The sequence below is a fragment of the Vipera ursinii genome, assembly GCF_947247035.1.
Source record: "Vipera ursinii genome assembly, chromosome: 1".
NCBI lineage: Eukaryota > Metazoa > Chordata > Lepidosauria > Squamata > Viperidae > Vipera > Vipera ursinii.
In genome coordinates, this window is record NC_139512.1 from 252,810,298 (window position 1) to 252,831,187 (window position 20,890).

The following is a 20,890-nucleotide window of genomic DNA, read 5'->3' on the forward strand; positions in this document are numbered from 1 at the left end:
TATACACCATGTTATATCGTACCTCTATTGTATGACAGCTGATGCTTTTGGAAGATGCTTGGAGAGAACTGTTTGTTCTAGGAATAGCACAATGGGCCATTCCAGTTGATGCTAACACTCTACTGGCTGTATCGGGTAAGAATTGCACAATTTAATGACTTTGTTATAGAAATTACCATAAAAATACATTATTGAAAACAAGACAACATGTAAAGAATACCAAATCCGTTCCAAACAATAGAGTATACCTGTCATTTATAAATCTATATTTAAATGCAAATAATGTTGTTTTGTTGCATTCATGACTGCTTGCATTGTCATTTAAATGCAAATTACTGTGTTTGTTATCATCCAAGAAAAGATTTCACACTAACTTTCCGACAATATCGTCAGTTTTGTGTCGAAGCAGATCTGAGAAAGTAACAATGGCATGTCTATTGATACTTTTAAAAAACCAATCTATCAAAGTACTTCAAATGACTTATTAGTGCATTCATTCCACACATTTTTTTTCCAGGCATGAATGGTGACAACACAGATTCTCAAAAGCTGAATAAGATTATCTCAGAAATACAAGCATTACAGGAGGTGGTGGCTAGATTTAGACAGCTTCGGTTAGATGCCACAGAATTTGCCTGCCTCAAATGTATTGTCACTTTCAAAGCAGGTAAGAATATAAAGAAAGACTTACTAGCATGTATCAAGCTGCTGTGTCCCGTAGCTTGGTGACCTACCTCCAATATTAATTGCAGAACATTTAAAATTATCATGCTGCAAAAGCAAATAGATTCCCCCCCCAACTGAGACAGCAAAGAGATTCCAATGTGAAAAAATGTGCCCATCCTTGCTACTAGTTTAATTTTGCTTTAGTTTCAACCTGGTTGCTTTTTTAAGGAAGAAATTACAGGCGTTGGAGAATTTAGCATATTAATATCAGTTCCTGTTTATATTAACAGGAAAGTTATACCAATGCTAACACCTTCGCATTAAACGTAATCAAGTAATCCTGTTGAGGGGTACAGCAAGCAGTAAAGGAAATTAGAAACTTGCAATCTGTGATGTATTGAAAAATCCCATTTCTTTACATCCCAGTGATAACCCCAGGGCTGCCTGCTTCACATAGCATAGGTGCTCAGCAGAAGGACAGGATAATGCAGAAATTACTCAAGCTTGGCTAAAGTCAGAGTTTCAGAATCTTGTAGTATCAAGTTTACAATCCGTTTGGTTGGTGTTTCAAAACTGGAATTTTGCAAACAAGCTGTAGCACTTCTTAAATGAAAATAAGTAGAATTGTTTCTAAAATTGTTTCTTAAAACTGCTCCCAGTTTTCCCGGCAAGTTATCCTGCCAGTGCCCTCAAACCAAGATAACTGGCTCCATTAATTTAGTGCTATTATGAAATTGCTAGCTAATGAAGTGCAACCATCCTGCCAAGATTGACTTGATTGTCCTGGTAATATGCGAAGAGTGGTTCTGTCTCTGAGTAAGTACTGTCTGCTTGCAGTACCTACACACAGCGGTTCTGAACTGAGAAGTTTTAGGAATGCTGCCGCCATTGCAGCTCTTCAAGACGAAGCTCAGCTCACCTTGAATAGCTACATTCATACGAGGTAAGGATACCCTGGGACGCGGTGACTCAGTGGGTTAAGACGCTGAGCTTGTCGATCAGAAGGTCGGCAGTTTGGCGGGTCGAATCTCGAGTGCCACATAGCAGAGTGAGCGGCTGTTACTCGTCCCAGCTTCTGCCAACCTAGCAGTTCGAAAGCACATAAAAATGCAAGTAGAAAAATAGGGACCACTACGGTGGGAAGGTAACAGCGTTCCGTGCGCTTTTGGCGTCTAGTCATGCCGGCGTCTAGATGTCCTTGGACAAGCGCTGGCTCTTTGGCTTTGAAACGGAGATGAGCACTGGCCCCTAGAGTCGGAAACGACTAGCACGCATGTGCGGGGGAACCTTTAGCTTTTAAGGATACCCTAGTCCAGGGGTAGGCAACCTTGGGTCTTTTATGACTCGTGGACTTCAACTTCCAGGATTCCTGAGCCAGCTATGCTGGCTCAGGAATTCTGGGAGTTGAAGTCCATGAGTCATAAAAGAGTCAAGGTTGCCTACCCCTGCCCTAGTCCTATCTTTGTAAGAAATGGATGTGCCCTGGTTGCAGAGGTTGAGGAGCCTGTGAAGAAGAAAGGGGGACTCAAAAGGAAGAAGCACCCTGTGAAAGCAGGTTGCATTGCTTTGGCCCTTAGGATGCTTCTTCAATGCTTCCAAGTGGGCTGCCTCTGCCAATTGGCCTTGATTCGGGAAAGAGATTTTGCTTTAGTTTTATATTTTAATTCTGTTGGCATTTGGGTGGCTTTCAGGACTCTAAATTATAACGTTACGCATTTAATTTATATTTATGTTGTCTTGGGGGGGTGAGGGGGGAATGGATACATTTACTTAAAATGTTACCCGTCACAATACAATCTCAGGAGAGTCACAATATACATAAATTGACACAATAAAATCTCCTCTCCTCCAAAGCGGAGCAATTAATCTTTTTGGCTAAAGCCTTTTGGAGCAACTTGCTCTGATATATAGGCCTACATGCTGACCCTGGATGTAGAAATAAGTAATCAAGGGCATTGTTTCCTTTTCTGTTCAAAAGCACAATAAAGCTGTACAAATGGCATTTTGCCTGCCTGTATCGAACGAAAGGATCTATATAGCTTTAATGTGGTTATCAGTGTTATTTGTTAGTAGGATTAACCTCCATATTTGGTTTCTAGGTATCCTACCCAGCCGTGTCGTTTTGGGAAACTGCTCTTGCTGTTGCCAGCTTTACGTTCAATTAGTCCCTCAACGATAGAAGAAGTATTTTTCAAAAAAACAATTGGGAACGTGCCAATTACAAGACTGCTTTCAGATATGTATAAATCCAGTGACATATAGAACTGACATGAGGCAACAAAGACAAGCCAGGCGATCATTTCTAAAGACTTTTTAAACTAATGGACAGCAAACATCAGATAAAGAATTCTACCAGAAATGGGATCCTGGAGACATTTTATCCAACCACAAAATCAATCCACAGAGAACATTTTGTAAGTTTGGGAGAAAATATTGTTACATATTAAAATGGAGCTCAATTGAACTTGACAGCTGTTCCCACTGTTGCAGCTTGATGCTGCCTGTTCCACTGTTTTCTTAGATCCAAGTTTGGAAAACCACAATTTAACAGGGAGAGATGACAAGGTGAAGCAAAAGAATCTCTAGGGTTTGTTTATTCCATACTCTGAAAAGTTGGGTAACCAAACGTTGTTCTGTTGTATTGTGTCATGAAGTGGCCTTCAACAATTTGTGTATATGTGTTTTTTTTTTAACTAGTTGTTGGTGAACCCTTTTTACATGAAAGGTAATATCGAATACTAGGTTATCCAAACATTTATGGCGGTTATAACATAATAAAAGTGGCCTTTGCAATGAATTTTTAGGGTGTACTCTGGCAAATTACCTTTTGAATTCTTATTTGCCAGGCTTGCTATTTAAGGTTTTTTTAAACCAATGGTGGACTTCATGCCTAAATCTTGACATCATTTCATTTCAGTTTAATATGTCAGACAGAAGAGCTTTAAAAAGAGTTTTCCTTTTTTTAGAAAAATACACACTAAGAGACTAAACAGCAAAACCAAATAAAAAAATGGAGAGGACTGACACAGTGAATTCATCGCTGTTCCACTGGCATAAGGCTGAAACCAAAGGCAATGATGCCCAAACTCTTTGTTAATGAGATGCATAAGAAGGGACCCATCTTACAAAAGAATGGAAAATATTATGAATTATTGAAAAATCAGTTGATCAATACAACAAACGTAACTATCTTTGAGACTCTCTAGTCTGCTTGATACTGTACTTGGAAACACATCACTCCACTTATGGGTCATGTTGGCTAGGACTAAATGTTAAGATGGGGAAGGCTGTTGTAGATTATATATACAATATAAATAATGGACCTCCAGGTCCATTAAAACCTTTCTCATATGCTTTCTAATCCTCACCACCCCAGGCACATTTATGAGCTGCTTAAGTTGATGAGAGTATTAAAATGTAGGAGGGGAAAATAACCATTGTACTTTTTTTCAAGGTTTTTGTTTTAGGAAATAGCACTGAGAAAGGAAAATCAGCACTTGAAATATCATAGAATGAATAAACTTCTCTTGTACAAAAGTGAATTAACTAATTTGTGAAGTTAAGGTTGTAACCATTGTATTTACAAAGAATAAAAAATATATTAAATTTAAACTGGAACTACTATTAAGAATTGTTTCCCATTGATGCTATATGCACGTTCCTGATATTATTATATTAACCAAAATATATTAGATTAGCTTTTTGGTTTCTCAATACAACAATCGGCTTTAGCATACACCTTCCAAGGTTCTGGGAGTGTATGCCATTCAGTACTGTATTTATTCTACTATGGTCAGAACAATCTAACAGGTTTGATATATCCCAATTCAATATCGTCCGAGGCAGATGAATTGGAGGGGAATGCTGCGTGTTTAAAGGAAGAAGCAGGCAATATTGGCCTGACAACTGAATTACACTAGCCAACTATATTTTAGCCTGATAAACTGTATAGATCTAACTCAGTTTAGTTTATGGATTATATTCCATAAAAACAGAGAAAATTGGGCCAATCGATTATTCATGTTTAAGTTGCTCTTGGGTAAGCAAGTGAATACAGTTAGCAGGACTGAGATTGGATTTTACATGCATGCCTCTTTGCAAAGTAAAAATTGGGAAATGTGCAAGCAAGCCAGAGTCAGGCTAGATAAAAGCAGTAAGCAAAATGAACACTGGGTCTGATTCAGTATAATTGTGTCTCCAAAATCAAAGAATTCCAACATTTAAAAAATAAAACTACTTGGGCCCAGCATTTGACACTCCAGTAGTAAGCCAATATTTATGGAAGTTGTGCTGTGTGCAATACTGTGTATATTTTTAAAAAATCTCTTAAGTCTGCCCCCACTACAAAAAGGACCACTTAGTATATAGAGTACATTCAGTTAAATCCTAGCTGGCAGAAGAAATTATTCTCAGAAATCAGTGCAGTCCCTGAAATGGATCAGGGCCATAATATTGGAATCCCACAATGGTGAGGGTTCTGTAACCAAGTATGCACACTTTCAAAGTGCCTGAGCATGGTAGGTGTGACAGCAATCCCCAAAGATCAACTGGCAGCATTTATAAGAATCCCATTTACGGCCCCAGTGTCTCCTCCCTTCATTGCTGAATGTGGCCAAACATTTGACCCCCCCACTTTTTTTTGCAGATGTTTAAGGACCCCATTTCACCTCAAAACATTCCTGAAATCCCTCCCCCCAGGCACCTCTGGCAGCTACAGAATGAGGCCCTTAACGGATTGTGCAAAGTCTAGTCTAACTCTTGTACTGTTGGAAATTGTGCATCTCTGATTTTGCCACATTTGTGACTTATTAATATCTATGTTGAAAGCAGCAATAGAAGGTGCCAACCAACCCTACAAAAACCCTTCGCTGAAAAAAACCCATGATATACTGAATTTTTTAAAGGATCTGATTCGGTCTTTACTGGAAACAACATTTGGAATTTCAAATCCTGACATCAACTGGGCTTCTCAGAGTTCTAATGAATTAACTTAACATGAAAGTTGCTCTCTGGAATAAAAGCAAGTGGAACTGCACTCTTGACTCAGGATGTAATAAATGGCAGTTTCACCAACTGTAAGCCACTTTTAAAAATCTAACCAAAAGAAACGTAGCAGGGAACTCCGAAAATCTGAGTATCAATGTAGAACAGCTCATCTGGGGTAATCCAGCCCAATTGCCTCCCTCCCCATCATCACAGCAGTAAAGGCATGCTAAATGCATTTCACTTTTTATTTCAAAACAACTTTAGACAAATGATCTTAGTATACAAATCTGATTTCTTTTTACACAATATAAAGATAGTTTCCTCACTGCTTCTCAGTACAAAGGTATTTGTTTTACCACCTAAGGATACAACCTCAGAAGTGCTTATTTTACACAAGGGGATAATGAAACAATGTTAGCCACCAAATTGTAGGTGCAATACTACTTATTTTACAGAAATATTCTAGTGTTTTAATCAAATAAAAGTGAACGTGCAACACCAGAACAGTGCAAGTTCAAGTAAGGCCAAGTCAGGAATCCCCACAAGGTCACTGAAAAGGAAGAAAAGAGGTTCAAAGTATTTAGATTTTTAAAAGCCATTTAATCAAACATCTGACAGCAGATTTACCTAAACTTCTTTAATGCCATAAAATGAATGCAAAGACCAAGCAGTGCCATTACTATACGAAAGGTTTCTTGTGCCAATTGGTCTGGAGCATGCTAAAACCTTAACTACAAATCTTGGACCATGTAAGTTAATCACTAACATTTATGCCGGTTAAAGTGTTGTGCAGCATTCAAGCATGTCTTATTTTCGATGGTGTGTAGCTTTTATCTATTATTTCATCTTGCAAGAACATATGAAGACAACGTTCATTCTGAGCCAAAGGATGACCTGCAACTCTGAAAATTAAAAATTAAAAGGTTAGTCTTCAAAGGTGTCTGTGTGCCTTGTAATAGTCCCAACATACTTTAGTTTGTCAGCAACTGGCTTCTAAGCATTCTACATTTTTTTAAAAGCCTAAAATTCTGCGTTCTAGTTCTCTAACTTAACTAGGTAGGGTTACTAAGTCAAAGAGTCCCTGCAAATTTTACTCAGCTAGTTGTTGCTGACTACAGGGGGCCACGCTCATCTTCGTTTCATGGCCACTGAGTCAGCGCTGTCCGAAGATATCATGAGGCGGAATACCATGACATCACGGAATGCTGTTAACTTTCCCACTGAAGTGGCACCTACTTATCTACTCGCATTTGCATTCTTTCGAACTGCTGGGTTGGCAGGAGTTGGAGCGAGGATGGGAATTCATACTGTCATGTGGCTCTCAGGTCCTGAACCTGGGCTCCTGGCTTTCCAGCTGGCAAGCCCAGCGTCTTAACCACTGACCCACCGTGCCATCCCCTATCTCGGGGACCACCTGCTGCCGGCATCAACTCCCCTCCGCCCTGTGCGTTCCCACAGAGAGGGCCTCCTCAGGGTGCCTCCGGTCAGAGAATGCCGGCTGGTGGCCCCCAGGGGGAGGGCCTTCTCTGTGGGTGCCCCGGCTCTGTGGAATCAACTGCCGGTTGAGGTCCGGAGGGCACCGGATCTCCGCTCCTTCCGGCGCGGGTTAAAGACCCACTTATTCGAACAAGCTGGCCTGGCCTGATGGGGAGTCAATTTAGGGTTTTAATTATTTGTATATTCTTACTGTTTTATTTTGGGCATTAATTTAATTCTTTTTTAACTTTTGTACTTTTGTATTTTTATTATATGTCCTGTTCACCGCCCTGAGTCCTTCGGGAGAAGGGCGGTATAAAAATTTAATAAAACTAAACTAAACTAACTAAACTAATTCAGAAGGTGAAATTTCCTGCAAAGTATCAATGAACAGGCCCACTGACCTATTTGTGATGGGGATAAACAGAAAACAGACATAAGTTCAGCAAAAGTCAATTTAACCCCCAAATTCCAGTTTATTTTAAAAAAAGACTGATTTTATAGCAGTGTCTTTTGTTCATAATTCTGCAAAATTGCACTGCGTTCCGTGGCAGCTTTTAAGCTATCATATCTTTGCCTCTTTTGAATTCACATAAAGCACTAAGAATAAATTTCTGAGATGGCAACATCAAATAGGGTGAGGTACTATGAGTCAACCATGGCTTATTTAACCAAAGGTTTATGAAAGAGAATTTGGCTGCAGCAAGAATGAATTCCTTCAGCCATGAAGTGCCAAAGCAAAAATGTTGCTGTTTAATTACAGACAGTAGGAAAAGGAAGTTCTTGATAAATACACAGCACAAACCGTTTCATTTCCAAGTTAGAAGGTTTATAAGGTTCTTTTCTGAAGGCCAAATCAGCACTCATATACCTTTAATATCCTCTAGATTCAAACATACAAATTTGTACTGGGGATCGTACTTGCAGTCAGAAATTATAACCAAATTGTTTGTTCAATGATGAGCACATTTATCTCCCCCAGCCTTATTTGTATGATGCTATCTTTACATGCTGCAATCTGAGCAATTTGCATACATTAAGAAACAAAACCCAGGTCACTACAAATTCTTCAATTTTTGCAGCAAGCATGTTAAGTGGCTGCATACCGTTCAGCTTGGATATTGAAATTGCTTCGCGGTTCAAGCTGGAAAGTGGTTCAGAAGTCTTTAAGAATGTAAACTGAGATTTCTTTATATTAGCACAAGCTTCACTGGTCTTGAAAAGACTTAACAGGTCACTGTTAGATGTCAGTAGGTGTAACATATAATCTACTGGGATGTTAACACCATTGCTCGGAACTCAGTCCAGTGCACCAGCATATTGTTCATTACTGAAGTTTCTGTGCAACACAAGAAATAGAATATCCCACTTACTTGTTTATGAATTGTTCAAGCCCCTGCTTCCTCTCTTCTATAAAGGAATCATCAAATATCCCATCATCTCCTCTGAAAGGCAATTGGCGAAGAAAGGCTTTTCCGGGTAAAGGAGGTACAACCACCTAAAAAAAACAATTGGTATTTTAGATTCCAACTCTGTTATGCTAAAAATTAAAGCATCGTCAACATTGCCATCACTACCACCATAACCATCATTATTGCTGCTGCACAAAGAGCTCTGAAAATTCACTAAGCACTGTAGAAAGAAATTCAGATTCATCCCCTTCCTTAGGAATGTGGCACCAAGATGATTTAGGGTGAAAATACGTAAATGTTCCAGGCTTAAACACAGCTGTTAGGATGCAAGATGGCTTATGGCGTACGTGCCCTAATTATAACAAAATACCAGAATAAATTGGCAATCCTCCCTGCCAACAAACTTTTGGACTGCTAAATTATCATCAAGCGTCAAGAAAATTTGGTGGCCTCACCTTACTTTCTCTTTCTAGCTCACTTCGAAGCCATTCAAAATCACTGTATCGTCTCCTGACGCAAGACTCCTTCAATTTGAAGATCGGAAGATTTGTCTGAAAGAAACAAGACCCATCACTCTCCATTCACTTGACTTAAGTTAGCAACTTTAAAGAAGCCGGGACTTCCGACTTCTAGAATGCTGGCTGGAGAATCCAGGGAGTTGAGGCCCACACTTCTTAAAGTTGCCAAGGTTCAGAAATCATTCAGCTGTGACATCTGAGGGCTTGGCAATGTGGAAACAACGTGTGTTTATCTAGATATTACACTTCAAATGGATTCCTCAGGTTAGGTGAGCAAACTGAAAGCAATACATTAATACAGTTGTATTATTAGAGCATCATTTTTGTGGCTGTCCACAAAAAATACAAGTCCATCTTTCTTAGATATTCAAAACACTTATAATAAAGTCGCCCTTTGGAGTAAATCCTCCCAGGAAGGTGTGCAACAAATAAGACTGAAAAGCACAAAGATGCCATCACATTTTATACAATGATCCTAATTAAAAAAAATTACTTTAACTGCAGGGCAAAGAAGTGAAGGCAAGTATCTAAGATAGGAGTAGCCATGTACATGCTACTGAATTTCAGCTCCTGTTCACTGTAGTTCAGTAAATGTTGAATAACAGTTCTTGTGATTCAAGTCTTCCAAGTGTTTAAGAATTTATACTGTCCGCTCTATGTTTACTTGGCCTCTTTAAGGAGAAAGCATGTCTTTCTAGGATCAGCTGTAATTTATCTGTCCCAAAATTTATTTTCCCACTCTCAGAAACTCTGTTTTACCTGGAATAAGTTCCTGGTTGCTTGCTCTGACATCAACGTTCGTCACTATATCCAGGAAAGATATTATTTGCATACTGTTGAAATAACAGCTCAAATATTCAAATAACGTCCCCTTGTGGATATTAAAAATATCGAGGACATGACAGTGACCCTAGGGTAGGGCAGGAGACTGTACTATCTTCTGAGACCAATCCTCTAGGAAGGACTCAAGACCTCATGCCTACCAGGTTCCATATGGATTAAGAGAGTCAATACAATATTCAAATCTGAATATTTAGCAGGAACACTGCTAAAGTTACGTTCTCTTAATCCAATCTTATAATACTGTGTACAAGAGTGTGAAGACTGGTGTTGGACCAGGAGCAGGAGATGCAAATCCCAGGCTGCCTTCAGCCTCCGAAGCTCGTTGGGTGACTACAAGTTAGTCACTCAGTTCAATCCATCTCACAGTGTATGTGTGTGTGTGTGTGTGTGCGCACGCACGCGCGAAATAGAAGGAGGGAGCACTATCTATGTTGTCTTGAGCTCCTGTATAAAGGTAAGTCATAAATCTGGTAAATAAGCAAATTTGAATGAATATAAATAATTCTTCACATTCCTTTGGCTGAGAGGCCACCATGTCCTTGCATGCTGGTACAAAGATGGCACAAGGACAGACAGACTCTTATCGGCTTCTTTTGTACATGGCCAATTTTCCCTAGATGTTAACAGGAAGCTGCATTCAAATCTCAGCTACTAAAATGGATTTTTGCACCAAAATTACATAGCGTGTTTGGATTTAAAATGAAAAGCCCTTTCAAGTTACTCAAGAAATCCCAAAAGTAGTTTAAAGATCCATCAATCACATGTGCTCAATATTCAAGCAGAAAAAGCAGTATTGTATGTACCTGGCATGCATTACAGAAACCTGGTTGGGCCCAGAGGGGGGTGTCCCTCTGACTGAACTTTGCCCTCCAGGTTTCCGTGTGCACCACCGGCCTCGGGCTCAGGGCAGGGGCGCGGGGGTGGCAGTGGTTATACGGGAGACCTTATGTCCGCGGGAGGCCACTATCGTACAGATAGTCGGGTGTGAGTCACTCCTCCTGAGGTGTGGCCCTGGGGCTCAGTTGGGCCTGTTGCTGACGTACCTGGCGCCCAGCTGCGTGGCAACGGCCCTACCCAAGCTTCTCGATGCCCTCTTGGGGTTGGCGGTTGAGTTTCCTAGACTTATAGTTATGGGGGACTTTAACCTGCCTTCCCTTGGGGGTCGTCAGAGTTGGCTCGGGAGTTCATGGCCTCCATGACGGCCATGGACCTGACCCAAGTAATTCAGGGTCCGACTCATGGAGGGGGTCACACACTCAACCTTGTCTTTTTATCTGGACAGTGGCTTGATGATCTGGGAAGGGGTTCACCAACTATTGTCCCCCTGTCATGGACCGATCATTATCTCCTGCGGCTGGTCTTCCGCTTTGCCACCCCTCACCGCTGGGCTGCGGAGTCGACCAGGTGGTTCCGCCCCAGGTGCCTAATGGATCCAGAACAGTTCCAGACGGCGCTTGGGTCTATACCTATCTCCCTCACTCACAGCCCGGCCGACGCCTTGGTGGATGCCTGGGAAAGGGCAGCCACCAGGCGCTCGACTGTGTTGTACCCTTGTGACCCCTGACCTGGCGCAGATCCCGTTGGGCTCCATGGTTTTCTGTGGAGCTCCTGGAGATGAAGCGCAGGAGATGGGGTCTGGAGAGCTGTTGGAGATCCAGCCGGTCTGAATCTGATCGATTGCGGTTAAGAACCTCAACGAGGTCTTATCTCGCTGCGATGGAGGCGGCGAAGTCTGACTACTTCACCACCCTCATCGCTTCCGCAGATAATCGCCCAGCTGCCCTGTTTAGGGTCACTCGCTCCCTCCTTAATCAGGAGGTGAGGGAGGAGCCCTTGCAGGGGCGGGCCGAGGAGTTTAGCCAACATCTGATGGATAAAATCGCTCAGATTTGGGCTGGTCTGGACTCCGACTGGGCAGAGTTGGACGGGGGTGAGACGAGCGGTCTTGGAAATATTATCTGGGATGAATTCGATCCTGTGACTCCAGAAAAGGTGGACAGGATCATACGGAGGCTAAGTTCCACCACGTGTTTGTTGGACCTGTGCCCCTCCTGGCTGGTGTACGCAGCTCGGGAGGGGACACGAGGCTGGATCCATGCAGTAATAACTGCTTCTTTGAGGGAGGGTAGCTTCCCTACCGCCTTGAAGGAGGCGGTGGTGAGGCCCCTCCTCAAGAAGCCTGTCCTGGATCCAGCTGTTTTGAACAACTATCGTCCTGTCTCCAAACTTCGCTTTGTAGCGAAGGTTGTTGAGAGCGTGGTGGCACATCAGCTCCCTCTGTTCCTGGAGGAAACTGATTATATGGACCCGTACCAATCGGGCTTCAGGCCCGGGTACAGCACAGAGACGGCACTGGTCGTGCTGGTGAATGATCTCTGGCGGGCTCGGGACAGGGGTTGTTCCTCTGTCCTAGTCCTATTAGACCTCTCAGTGGCTTTCAATACCATCGACCATGGTATCTTGTTGCGGCGTCTCAGGGGGTTGGGAGTGGGGGGCACTGTTCTACAGTGGTTCTCCTACCTCCTGGGCCGCTCACAGTCGGTGTTGGCAGGAGGGCAGAGGTCGGCCCCGAGGCCTCTCGTTTGTGGAGTTCCTCAGAGGTCAGTCCTCTCTCCCCTCCTGTTCAACATCTATATGAAGCTGCTGGGTAAGATCATTCGTGGTTTTGGGGCGGGGTATCATCAGTATGCTGATGACATCCAGCTTTTTCTCTCCACCCCGAACCAACCCAGTGATGCCCTTGATGTGATGTCCCGTTGCCTGGAGGCGGTCTGGGTCTGGTTGGGGAGAAACAGGCTTCGACTTAACTCTGCCAAGACTGAGTGGCTGTGGATACTGGCATCTCGGATTGACCATTCTATTCCATCGTTAATTATGGGGGGTGAGGTGTTACCCCCCGTAGATAGGGTCCGCAACTTGGGCATCCTCCTGGACTCACGGCTCAGTTTGGAAGATCATATAGGAGCCATGGCCGGGGGGCTTTTGCCCAGGTTCGCCTGGTGCATCAGCTGCGGCCCTACCTGGACCAAGATGGCCTACGTACAGTCACTCATGCGCTTGTGACCTCCCGGATAGACTACTGCAACGCTCTCTACATGGGGCTGCCCTTGAGGACCACTCGGAGGCTTCAGATGGTGCAGAATGCGGCTGCGCGAGTTGTGATGGGGGTTTCTCGATACTCCCATGTAACACCTCTTCTCCGTGAGCTGCATTGGCTTCCGGTTGCCCTCCGGGTGAGATTCAAGGTGCTGGTGATGACCTATAAAGCCCTAAATGGCACGGGTCCGGACTATCTTCGGGAGCTACTGCAGCCAGCATCAATTTCCCATCGTCCTGTGCGCTCCCACAGGGAGGGTCTCCTCAGGGTGCCACTGGTCAGGGAGTGCCGGCTGGCGGCACCCAGGGGGAGAGCATTCTCGGTGGGCGCGCCTGCCCTTTGGAATCAGCTGCCGGTGGAACTCAGGATGGCCCCCGACCTTCGCTCATTTCGCCGGGACCTAAAGACTTGGCTATTCGAGCTTGCCGGCCTGGACTGAGGGTTTTTAAAGTTTTTAAGGTTTTATTTTTTATTTTTTGGGGCTATCTAATTTAATTTTTATTTTAACTTGTATATATTGTATTGTTTTAATCTGCCCTGTAAACCACCCTGAGTCCTTCAGGAAAAGGACGGTATATAAATCGAATTAAATAAATAATAAATAAGTACTTGCTACCTAGGGCAATGGAAATGTATGAAAATGAATTATAACACTTCCTAATTTTTCACCTCCAGCCAAATGTGTGGCTAATAAGAAGGCTTATCATTAAAAAGCCTGATAAGTGAAATATTAAGAAGAAAAGCCCATATTATCACATACAGCAACATCTGTATGTACAAGGCATGAAACCCAAGCCAAGTTAAAAAGGCACCTGCATTTTCCCAGCTAAGTACAACACGTTTTATTGTACTCATGCCTCACAAGAAATATAAACTTAAGAAACTCCTTTATGTTAGAAGTCATACTTGCTTTTGTGAAACTACTTTCACCCCAGTTAGGAATCACCACTATACAGTTCCTTTGGAGCTCAAGGGAAAGATTCCCAGAAATTAAAAACAACAGATTACTGCACTCTGATTTCACCTTTTGGCTTCTTAGCAGATTTCAACTCTCCAAAATAAGTCATTGTAAGTCTGTAAAGCCTGTACAGTTTTATGTTTTCTGCAGGTGAGATTTTACCTTTAACATTCCATTTGCTCGGGTTACCTAATCCTTCTTGTTAACTGCTCTTTTATTCAGCAAGTTAAGAATAAATCCTTAAAGGAGCGCCTCAGAAACTCTTATTTCTTGGTGCGGAAGCACATAAAAGTTAATCTCTAAGCAAGGTATAAAGGTTTAGTGGTACAGTGCTTTAAAAAAAGTGGAATTGGAACTTGGCACCTCTCCATTTTTCTTCCTTTGAACTCCCAAAACAATCAGAATTATTCTCTACACATCTGACTTTTTTGCTATTTCAAAATAGTTTACCTCTGAAATACAAGCTACTTCACTAGGCAAACATGTGAAATTCTCTGAACTCTAAAGGTTAACACACACACACACACACACACACACACACACACACACACAGAGAGAGAGAGAGAGAGAGAGAGAGAGAGAGATTTTGTCCTAACATTTTAAATTTACGTCTACCAGATTGTAAATTCATCCAAACTTATTACAGGTTCATTATAGAACCAGCAGAATTTGTTTTAATTATATTTCTCAATTAGGTCTTTAATTATCTTTGTTTTGCATCTGATTCTGCTTTATTAGAGTCCTCATTCAATATTATTGGGGAGAAAGGGAATTAAGATGCTGTATTAATCCAATAATAATTTTTATAGCATTTTAAAATCCAGTGTGAAAACCATGGGAAGTGGAAATCTAGAACCAAGCAGTTAAAATGGTACAATTTAGGAGTCTGACAGATACCTTCAAGTATCTGTCAAACGGTGTTGCCTGCATGATTGACAAGAACCTTAAAGGGGATAAAAATACATAAATAACATTTGTTCTGACTAATTGTTTGGCAGACCAACTGCTACTTTACAGGGTACACCCAGGGCTTTTTTTGTCATAGAACGCTCAGAACGGAGTTCCGGCACCTTTTTTGGATGGAACCTTGTAGGATAGGCAAGGCGGGTTGTATGACATGTGTGTGTTCCAGCACCTTTTTCTTTTACAAAAAAAGCACTGGGTACAACTAATAGAGAATATGCTCTGTTTGCATGACTAAATTCTGTTTATTTTTGGAGCCTATATAACAGGACTTACAGCTTTTTCTGAAGAGGAATATTGCATTTAATTTTTGAGTAGCATGCTTAAGACCACATTACATAAAGTCAATAGTACCAAATGAAGGTTGTGCTCTGAATACCTACTAATTTATCTCCCACTTTTTCCACTTTACAAATTATAATTCAGGGGCAATTGTGATGGCATCTAGAAGGCACACCAAGCCCTGTGCACCCCAGCTGTAATAATGTCCAATGAATCTTTGCAATGCTGCTTTTCTAGCTACAATTTAGCTCCCTGTTATTAGAAGACAATTCAGGATCAGTTTCATATGTAAACATAACAGATTGCCCTACCAGTTTTTATTCAATATCCACAGCATACAAGTCTGTATCTTACCCTGAAAAATGGGTAAGATAGATTTGTCACTCATTTTAGATCAATAGTTCCTGTGTGGCCTTTTCTTTGATGCTACTTGAGCACAAAAGTGCATATATTACTGATGCAGGAATACGAGTCTTGAGCTTTGCAAAGCATCTGTATTTGAGTGTTCTAATATAAAGGCAGAGGCAAAAACAACGTGGAATACTGTGCTAATACTAGTACCTGGATCTGTGAAATTTATGGTACACTATTTCCTGTAATGCAAATAGACTTTAAAACAAGACAGATAAAGAACATACTTTATTTAATAAACACACATTACATTAGCCTAAAGGCTAGCAATATACTACCGTATAAGCCTTCATGGATCATAGAGAAGTTCATCAATTGCAGAGAGTGTAGTTTTACAAGTCAGTATTACCCAAAATAATAATAAGCAAAACAGCAGTAAGAAGTAGCAGTTCTTGCACTAAGGAACTAATTAAACAACAGTGAGGCTAAGAAACAACTATGATTTTTTTTAATACTCTCCTCAAATATTTCTATTATTTGTTTTTAAAATTTAAAGCAGATTTTAAAATACACTTTGTTTTACAAAAAGTGAATTCGGCTCAAAAATATTGCAGTGGATAATAAATTCCAATAGTATTTTAGGAATTGTTTGATAACAATAGTACACGGCATATTAAACCTTATGTGCACTTCATTTATGAAATTACCAGGAAACAAGTTACAGTCTGAGACTTTCTGACCATTACTATTAGGGATGACCATGTTCCTTAGTGCTTATGTCTTTTATTCTCCATCACTGCTATCAAAATGAATGAATGATAAACAAATAGAGGATTTAAAGTACGGGTGTCAAACTCGCTGCGTCATGTGATGTGTCGCAATGCATCGTGACTTTTTTCGCATTGCCGGAGCTGGGGTGGGTGTGGCCTCCGCATGATGCAACCGGCCCATGGGCCGACAGTCTGACACCCCTGATTTAGACGGATGGAATTAGTTTACAACAACAGTCTGAATATGAATGCAGAAAAAATGTGGACAAGAGAACCCTTAAGGGGTGAAATTTGACAGAGACTACACTTAAAAAAAAAACAACCTGTCAGGCATAATTCCAAATATCTACACAGGAGAAGGGAAGGAAAGTAAAAGAACAAGCAAACAGAATACATTTCCATCCTTTTTGGAATGCATTTCTGGTTCTGAGGGTACTTTCAGTTTCGTGATCTAATGATAAAAGATGTCAGAGAAGGATACATTCATTCATGAGATTAATTGAAAATGAATGCTTTCAGAGATACTACAGAACTAGAGGAGTTGGTGATTGTATGAAACCATATCAAGATCTGCTGCCAAATTACATTTTAGAAATGTTTTTATCATATGAGAAGAGGCTCTAAAGAAATCAGAGCACAGTCCAATAGGCTTTGGACTGTTACTCAAAATAGGCAGAGAGGAATTGTTCAAGTAACTATATCAATATAAACTTTTTAAAATAGTATTAATTAAAATATGCACATATTTACAGAATTTTGACAATATAATATCAGTTAAAAATGCAAAGGAAGGAAAAACCTGGAGAAATAACATTTCAAATATAGTAATTTTAGGGAAGTTACCAAACTCTTTGAAAATCCTTCTCCTTGTAATAGAACAAATACTTTTCAACATGCTGATGTACAAAGAAATTAGTGCCCTTAATGGGTACTGATAACTAGGGATACAGCTAAGCATCTTTAATCTGCAAATGTCTGCCTAAAATCATGTTGGTGATTCAATTATTTTGGCCCAAAATGTGGTAATAATTGGACAACTTTAGACCCATAAAATTAATAAGAGAATTCAATTACAGTCATGGCCGAAATTGTTGGCACCCCAGAAATTTTTCCAGAAAATCAAGTATTTCTCACAGAAAAGTATTGCAGGAACACATGTTTTGCTATACACAGGTTTATTCCCTTTGTGTGTATTGGAACACAACAAAAAAAGGGAGGAAAAAAAGCAAATTAGACATAATGTCAAACAAAACTCCAAAAATGGGCCGGACAAAATTATTGGCACCCTTAACTTAATATTTGGTTGCACACCCTTTGGAAAAAATAACTGAAATCAGTTGCTTCCTATAACCATCAATAAGCTTCTTACACCTCTCACCCGGAATTTTGGACCACTCTTCCTTTGCAAACTGCTCCAGGTCTCTCTTATTGGAAGGGCGCCTTTTCCCAACAGCAATTTTAAGATCTCTCCACAGATGTTCAATGGGATTCAGATCTGGACTCATTGCTGGCCACTTCAGAACTCTCCAGCGCTTTCTTCCCATCCATTTCTGGGTGCTTTTTGACGTATGTTTGGGGTCATTGTCCTGATGGAAGACCCAAGATCTCGGACGCAAACCCAGCTTTCTGGCACTGGGCTCTACAGTGCGACCCAAAATCCTTTGGTAATCCTCAGATTTCATGATGCCTTGCACACATTCAAGGTACCCAGTGCCAGAGGCAGCAAAACAACCCCAAAACATCATTGAACCTCCACCATATTTCACTGTAGGTACTGTGTTCTTTTCTTTGTACACCTCATTTCATTTTCGGTAAACAGTAGAATGATGTGCTTTACCAAAAAGCTCTATCTTGGTCTCATCTGTCCACAAGACATTTTCCCAGAAGGATTTTGGCTTACTCGAGTACATTTTGGCAAACTGTAATCTTGCTTTTTTATGTCTCTGTGTCAGCAGTGGGGTCCTCCTGGGTCTCCTGCCATAGCGTTTCATTTCATTTAAATGTCGACGGATAGTTCACTCTGACACTGATGCTCCCTGAGCCTGCAGGACAGCTTGCATTCCTTTGGAACTTGTTTAGGGCCGCTTATCCACCATCCGGACTATCCTGCGTTGCAAACTTTCATCAATTTTTCTCTTCCATCCACAACCAGGGAGATTCGCTACAGTGCAATGGGTTGCAAACTTCTTGATAATGTTGAGCACTGTGGACAAAGGCAAATCTAGATCTCTGGAGATGGACTTGTAACCTTGAGATTGGTGATATTTGTCCACAGTTTTGGTTCTCAAGTCCTCAGACAGTTCTCTTCTCCTCGGTCTGTTTTCCATGCTTAGTGTGGCACACACAGACACACAATGCAAAGTCTAAGTGGACTTCTCTCCTTTTTTTCTGCTTTCAGGTGTGATATTTATATTGCCCACACCTGTTACTTGCCCCAGGTGAGTTTCAAGGAGCATTACATGCTTGAAACAATCTTGTTTACCCACAATTTTGAAAGGGTGCCAATAATTTTGTCCGGCCCATTTTTGGAGTTTTGTTTGACATTGTGTCCAATTTGCTTTTTTTCCTCCCTTTTTTTGTTGTGTTCCAATACACACAAAGGGAATATACCTGTGTATAGCAAAACATGTGTTCCTGCAATACTTTTCTGTGAGAAATACTTGATTTTCTGGAAAAATTTCTGGGGTGCCAACAATTTTGGCCATGACTGTACATCTCTAACAAGGCAAGTGATTCAGCTTTTAATATTCTCTGAAACATCCAGCATGCACACAATAAAATGTCCTATCAATCTCAATCTTAATATAAAAATAACACACACACACACACACACACACACACACACACACACACACACACATATACACACACATATACATATACACATACATACATACATACATACATACATACATATGTAAGGTAAAGGTAAAGGTTCCCCCGCACACGCATGCTAGTCATTTCCAACTCTAGGGGCCGGTGCTCATCTCCGTTTCAAAGCCAAAAAGCCAGCGCTTGTCCGAGGACGTCTCCATGGTCATGTGGCCGGCACGAATAGACGCCAAAGGCGCACAGAACGCTGTTACCTTCCCACCGTAGTGGTCCCTATTTTTCTACTTGCATTTTTACGTGCTTTCGAACTGCTAGGTTAGCAGAAGCTGGGATGAGTAACAGGTGCTCACTCTGTTATGTGGCACTTGGGATTCAACCCGCCAAACTGCCGACCTTCTGATCGACAAGCTCAGTGTCCTAACCCACTGAGCCACCGTGTCCCTTTTACATATATATGTATGTATGTATAAAATGTTTGATAATATATATATGTTGCCTTCCTACAGTTTCCTATAAAAACAGGTTACTGAGAGGTATCTCAACTGATTCTTCAAAAAGATCTAGAATCTGAAACTTCAGATGCAGCAATGGTATCTATCCCATAATATGTATTTAAGACAGATAAAAGTGCCAACAATTGCTCTTGAGGATTTGCCTACTATTTTTAAAGTAGTTTAAATCCTTTAATATAACTTTTTTTAAAAAATAAAAGGGTCAAATGCTTATCTACACCCCAATTCTTTCCATTTGCATCTCTCAAAATTAAATGCTGATACTATGTACAGAATCACCCAACATACCTGCCAAATCAGGCAGTACTTTTTCAAGATGGATTAAATTTTGAAATTCTTTATTCCAGTGACCAACATGAAAAGAAATAAGCCAGAAAGTTTAAAAACTTAAATATAATTTACCTGTCAACCAATGCTTCTAACTAGCTTTTGCAAAGGAAGCAGTCAGCTGTGACATCCATTGTTGCTCCCCTTCATTTTCACATTGCTGCCGATGGGAATGGATATGACTGGCTCAGCTGCCAATGCTAGAGCCAAAACAAGCTGCCTTGTGTGGCCTGTCACTGTGGCCTCCCTGCTTCCTTTCAACAACTTGACTGAACGATCTCCTTGAACTGCCTAAAGTTATGCAGTTTGCTAGTCTGTTTCCCATCAAAACGTCCATCAGCCTTCTAAAATGAACCCACAAATGCCCACAATCTGCACAAAAATAACTCCTGCTGGCCACACAATAGAAAATCCCATCCTTCTAAGAGTTACCTAGAAACAGGCTGCTGGTCCTTTGGTCAAATAACAAAAATATCCTAGTACAGTGGTCCTCAACCTTGGCAACTTTAAGACTTGTGGACTTCAACTCCCAGAATTCCTCAGCCAGCAAAGCTGTTGAAGTTGAAGTCCATAAGTCTTAAGGTTGTCGAAGTTGGAGACCCCTGTCCTAGTAAGTATGCTGGCAGAACAATCTATCGTTCTTCTGTCAGCTTCCTGACCAGAGCTGAGCTGTGTTTCTGAAAGATGACACAAACCCCTCCGCCAATGACTTCTACCTCCTTAGATGGCCACCGGAGTTATTATGCAAGTTGTTAATAAAAAGCTAGGATAGATCCATTTGTTATACTGAAAATAAAGCACTCCCACAAAATTAAACCTTGAACTCTGGACTGGGAACGACAGGAGGAATGTTAAAGCACAGTACCCAGAGAATCTGTAGAAATGTGTCTCTTTAAT

The 20,890-nt window shown here is 41.2% G+C and overlaps 2 protein-coding genes across 4 annotated transcripts in view; one reads left to right on the top strand and one right to left on the bottom strand.

Annotated features, from left to right (window-relative positions):
- NR2E1 (nuclear receptor subfamily 2 group E member 1) overlaps positions 1 to 2,928 on the top strand; it is a gene marked incomplete at both ends in the record, with an annotated part of 30,149 nt that extends 27,221 nt beyond the window's left edge. The window contains 4 exons of the mRNA XM_083371787.1: positions 39 to 135; positions 518 to 667; positions 1,504 to 1,609; positions 2,766 to 2,928. Of these exons, the coding sequence (XP_083227913.1) occupies positions 39 to 135; positions 518 to 667; positions 1,504 to 1,609; positions 2,766 to 2,928 (516 nt within the window). The remainder of the gene's footprint in view (positions 1 to 38; positions 136 to 517; positions 668 to 1,503; positions 1,610 to 2,765) is intronic.
- SNX3 (sorting nexin 3) overlaps positions 1,606 to 20,890 on the bottom strand; it is a 34,838-nt gene continuing 15,553 nt past the window's right edge. The window contains exons 2-5 of one of the 3 annotated variants that reach the window (XM_083371804.1): positions 8,996 to 9,091; positions 8,502 to 8,626; positions 6,419 to 6,554; positions 1,606 to 1,749 (exon numbers count right to left, since the gene is read on the bottom strand). In XM_083371804.1, coding sequence (XP_083227930.1) covers positions 6,449 to 6,554; positions 8,502 to 8,626; positions 8,996 to 9,091 — 327 coding nt within the window. In that variant the 3' untranslated portion in view covers positions 1,606 to 1,749; positions 6,419 to 6,448. Of the gene's footprint in view, positions 1,750 to 5,883; positions 6,555 to 8,501; positions 8,627 to 8,995; positions 9,092 to 20,890 lie in introns of those variants that run through there. The other 2 variants (XM_083371803.1, XM_083371802.1) reach the window with 2 other exon arrangements.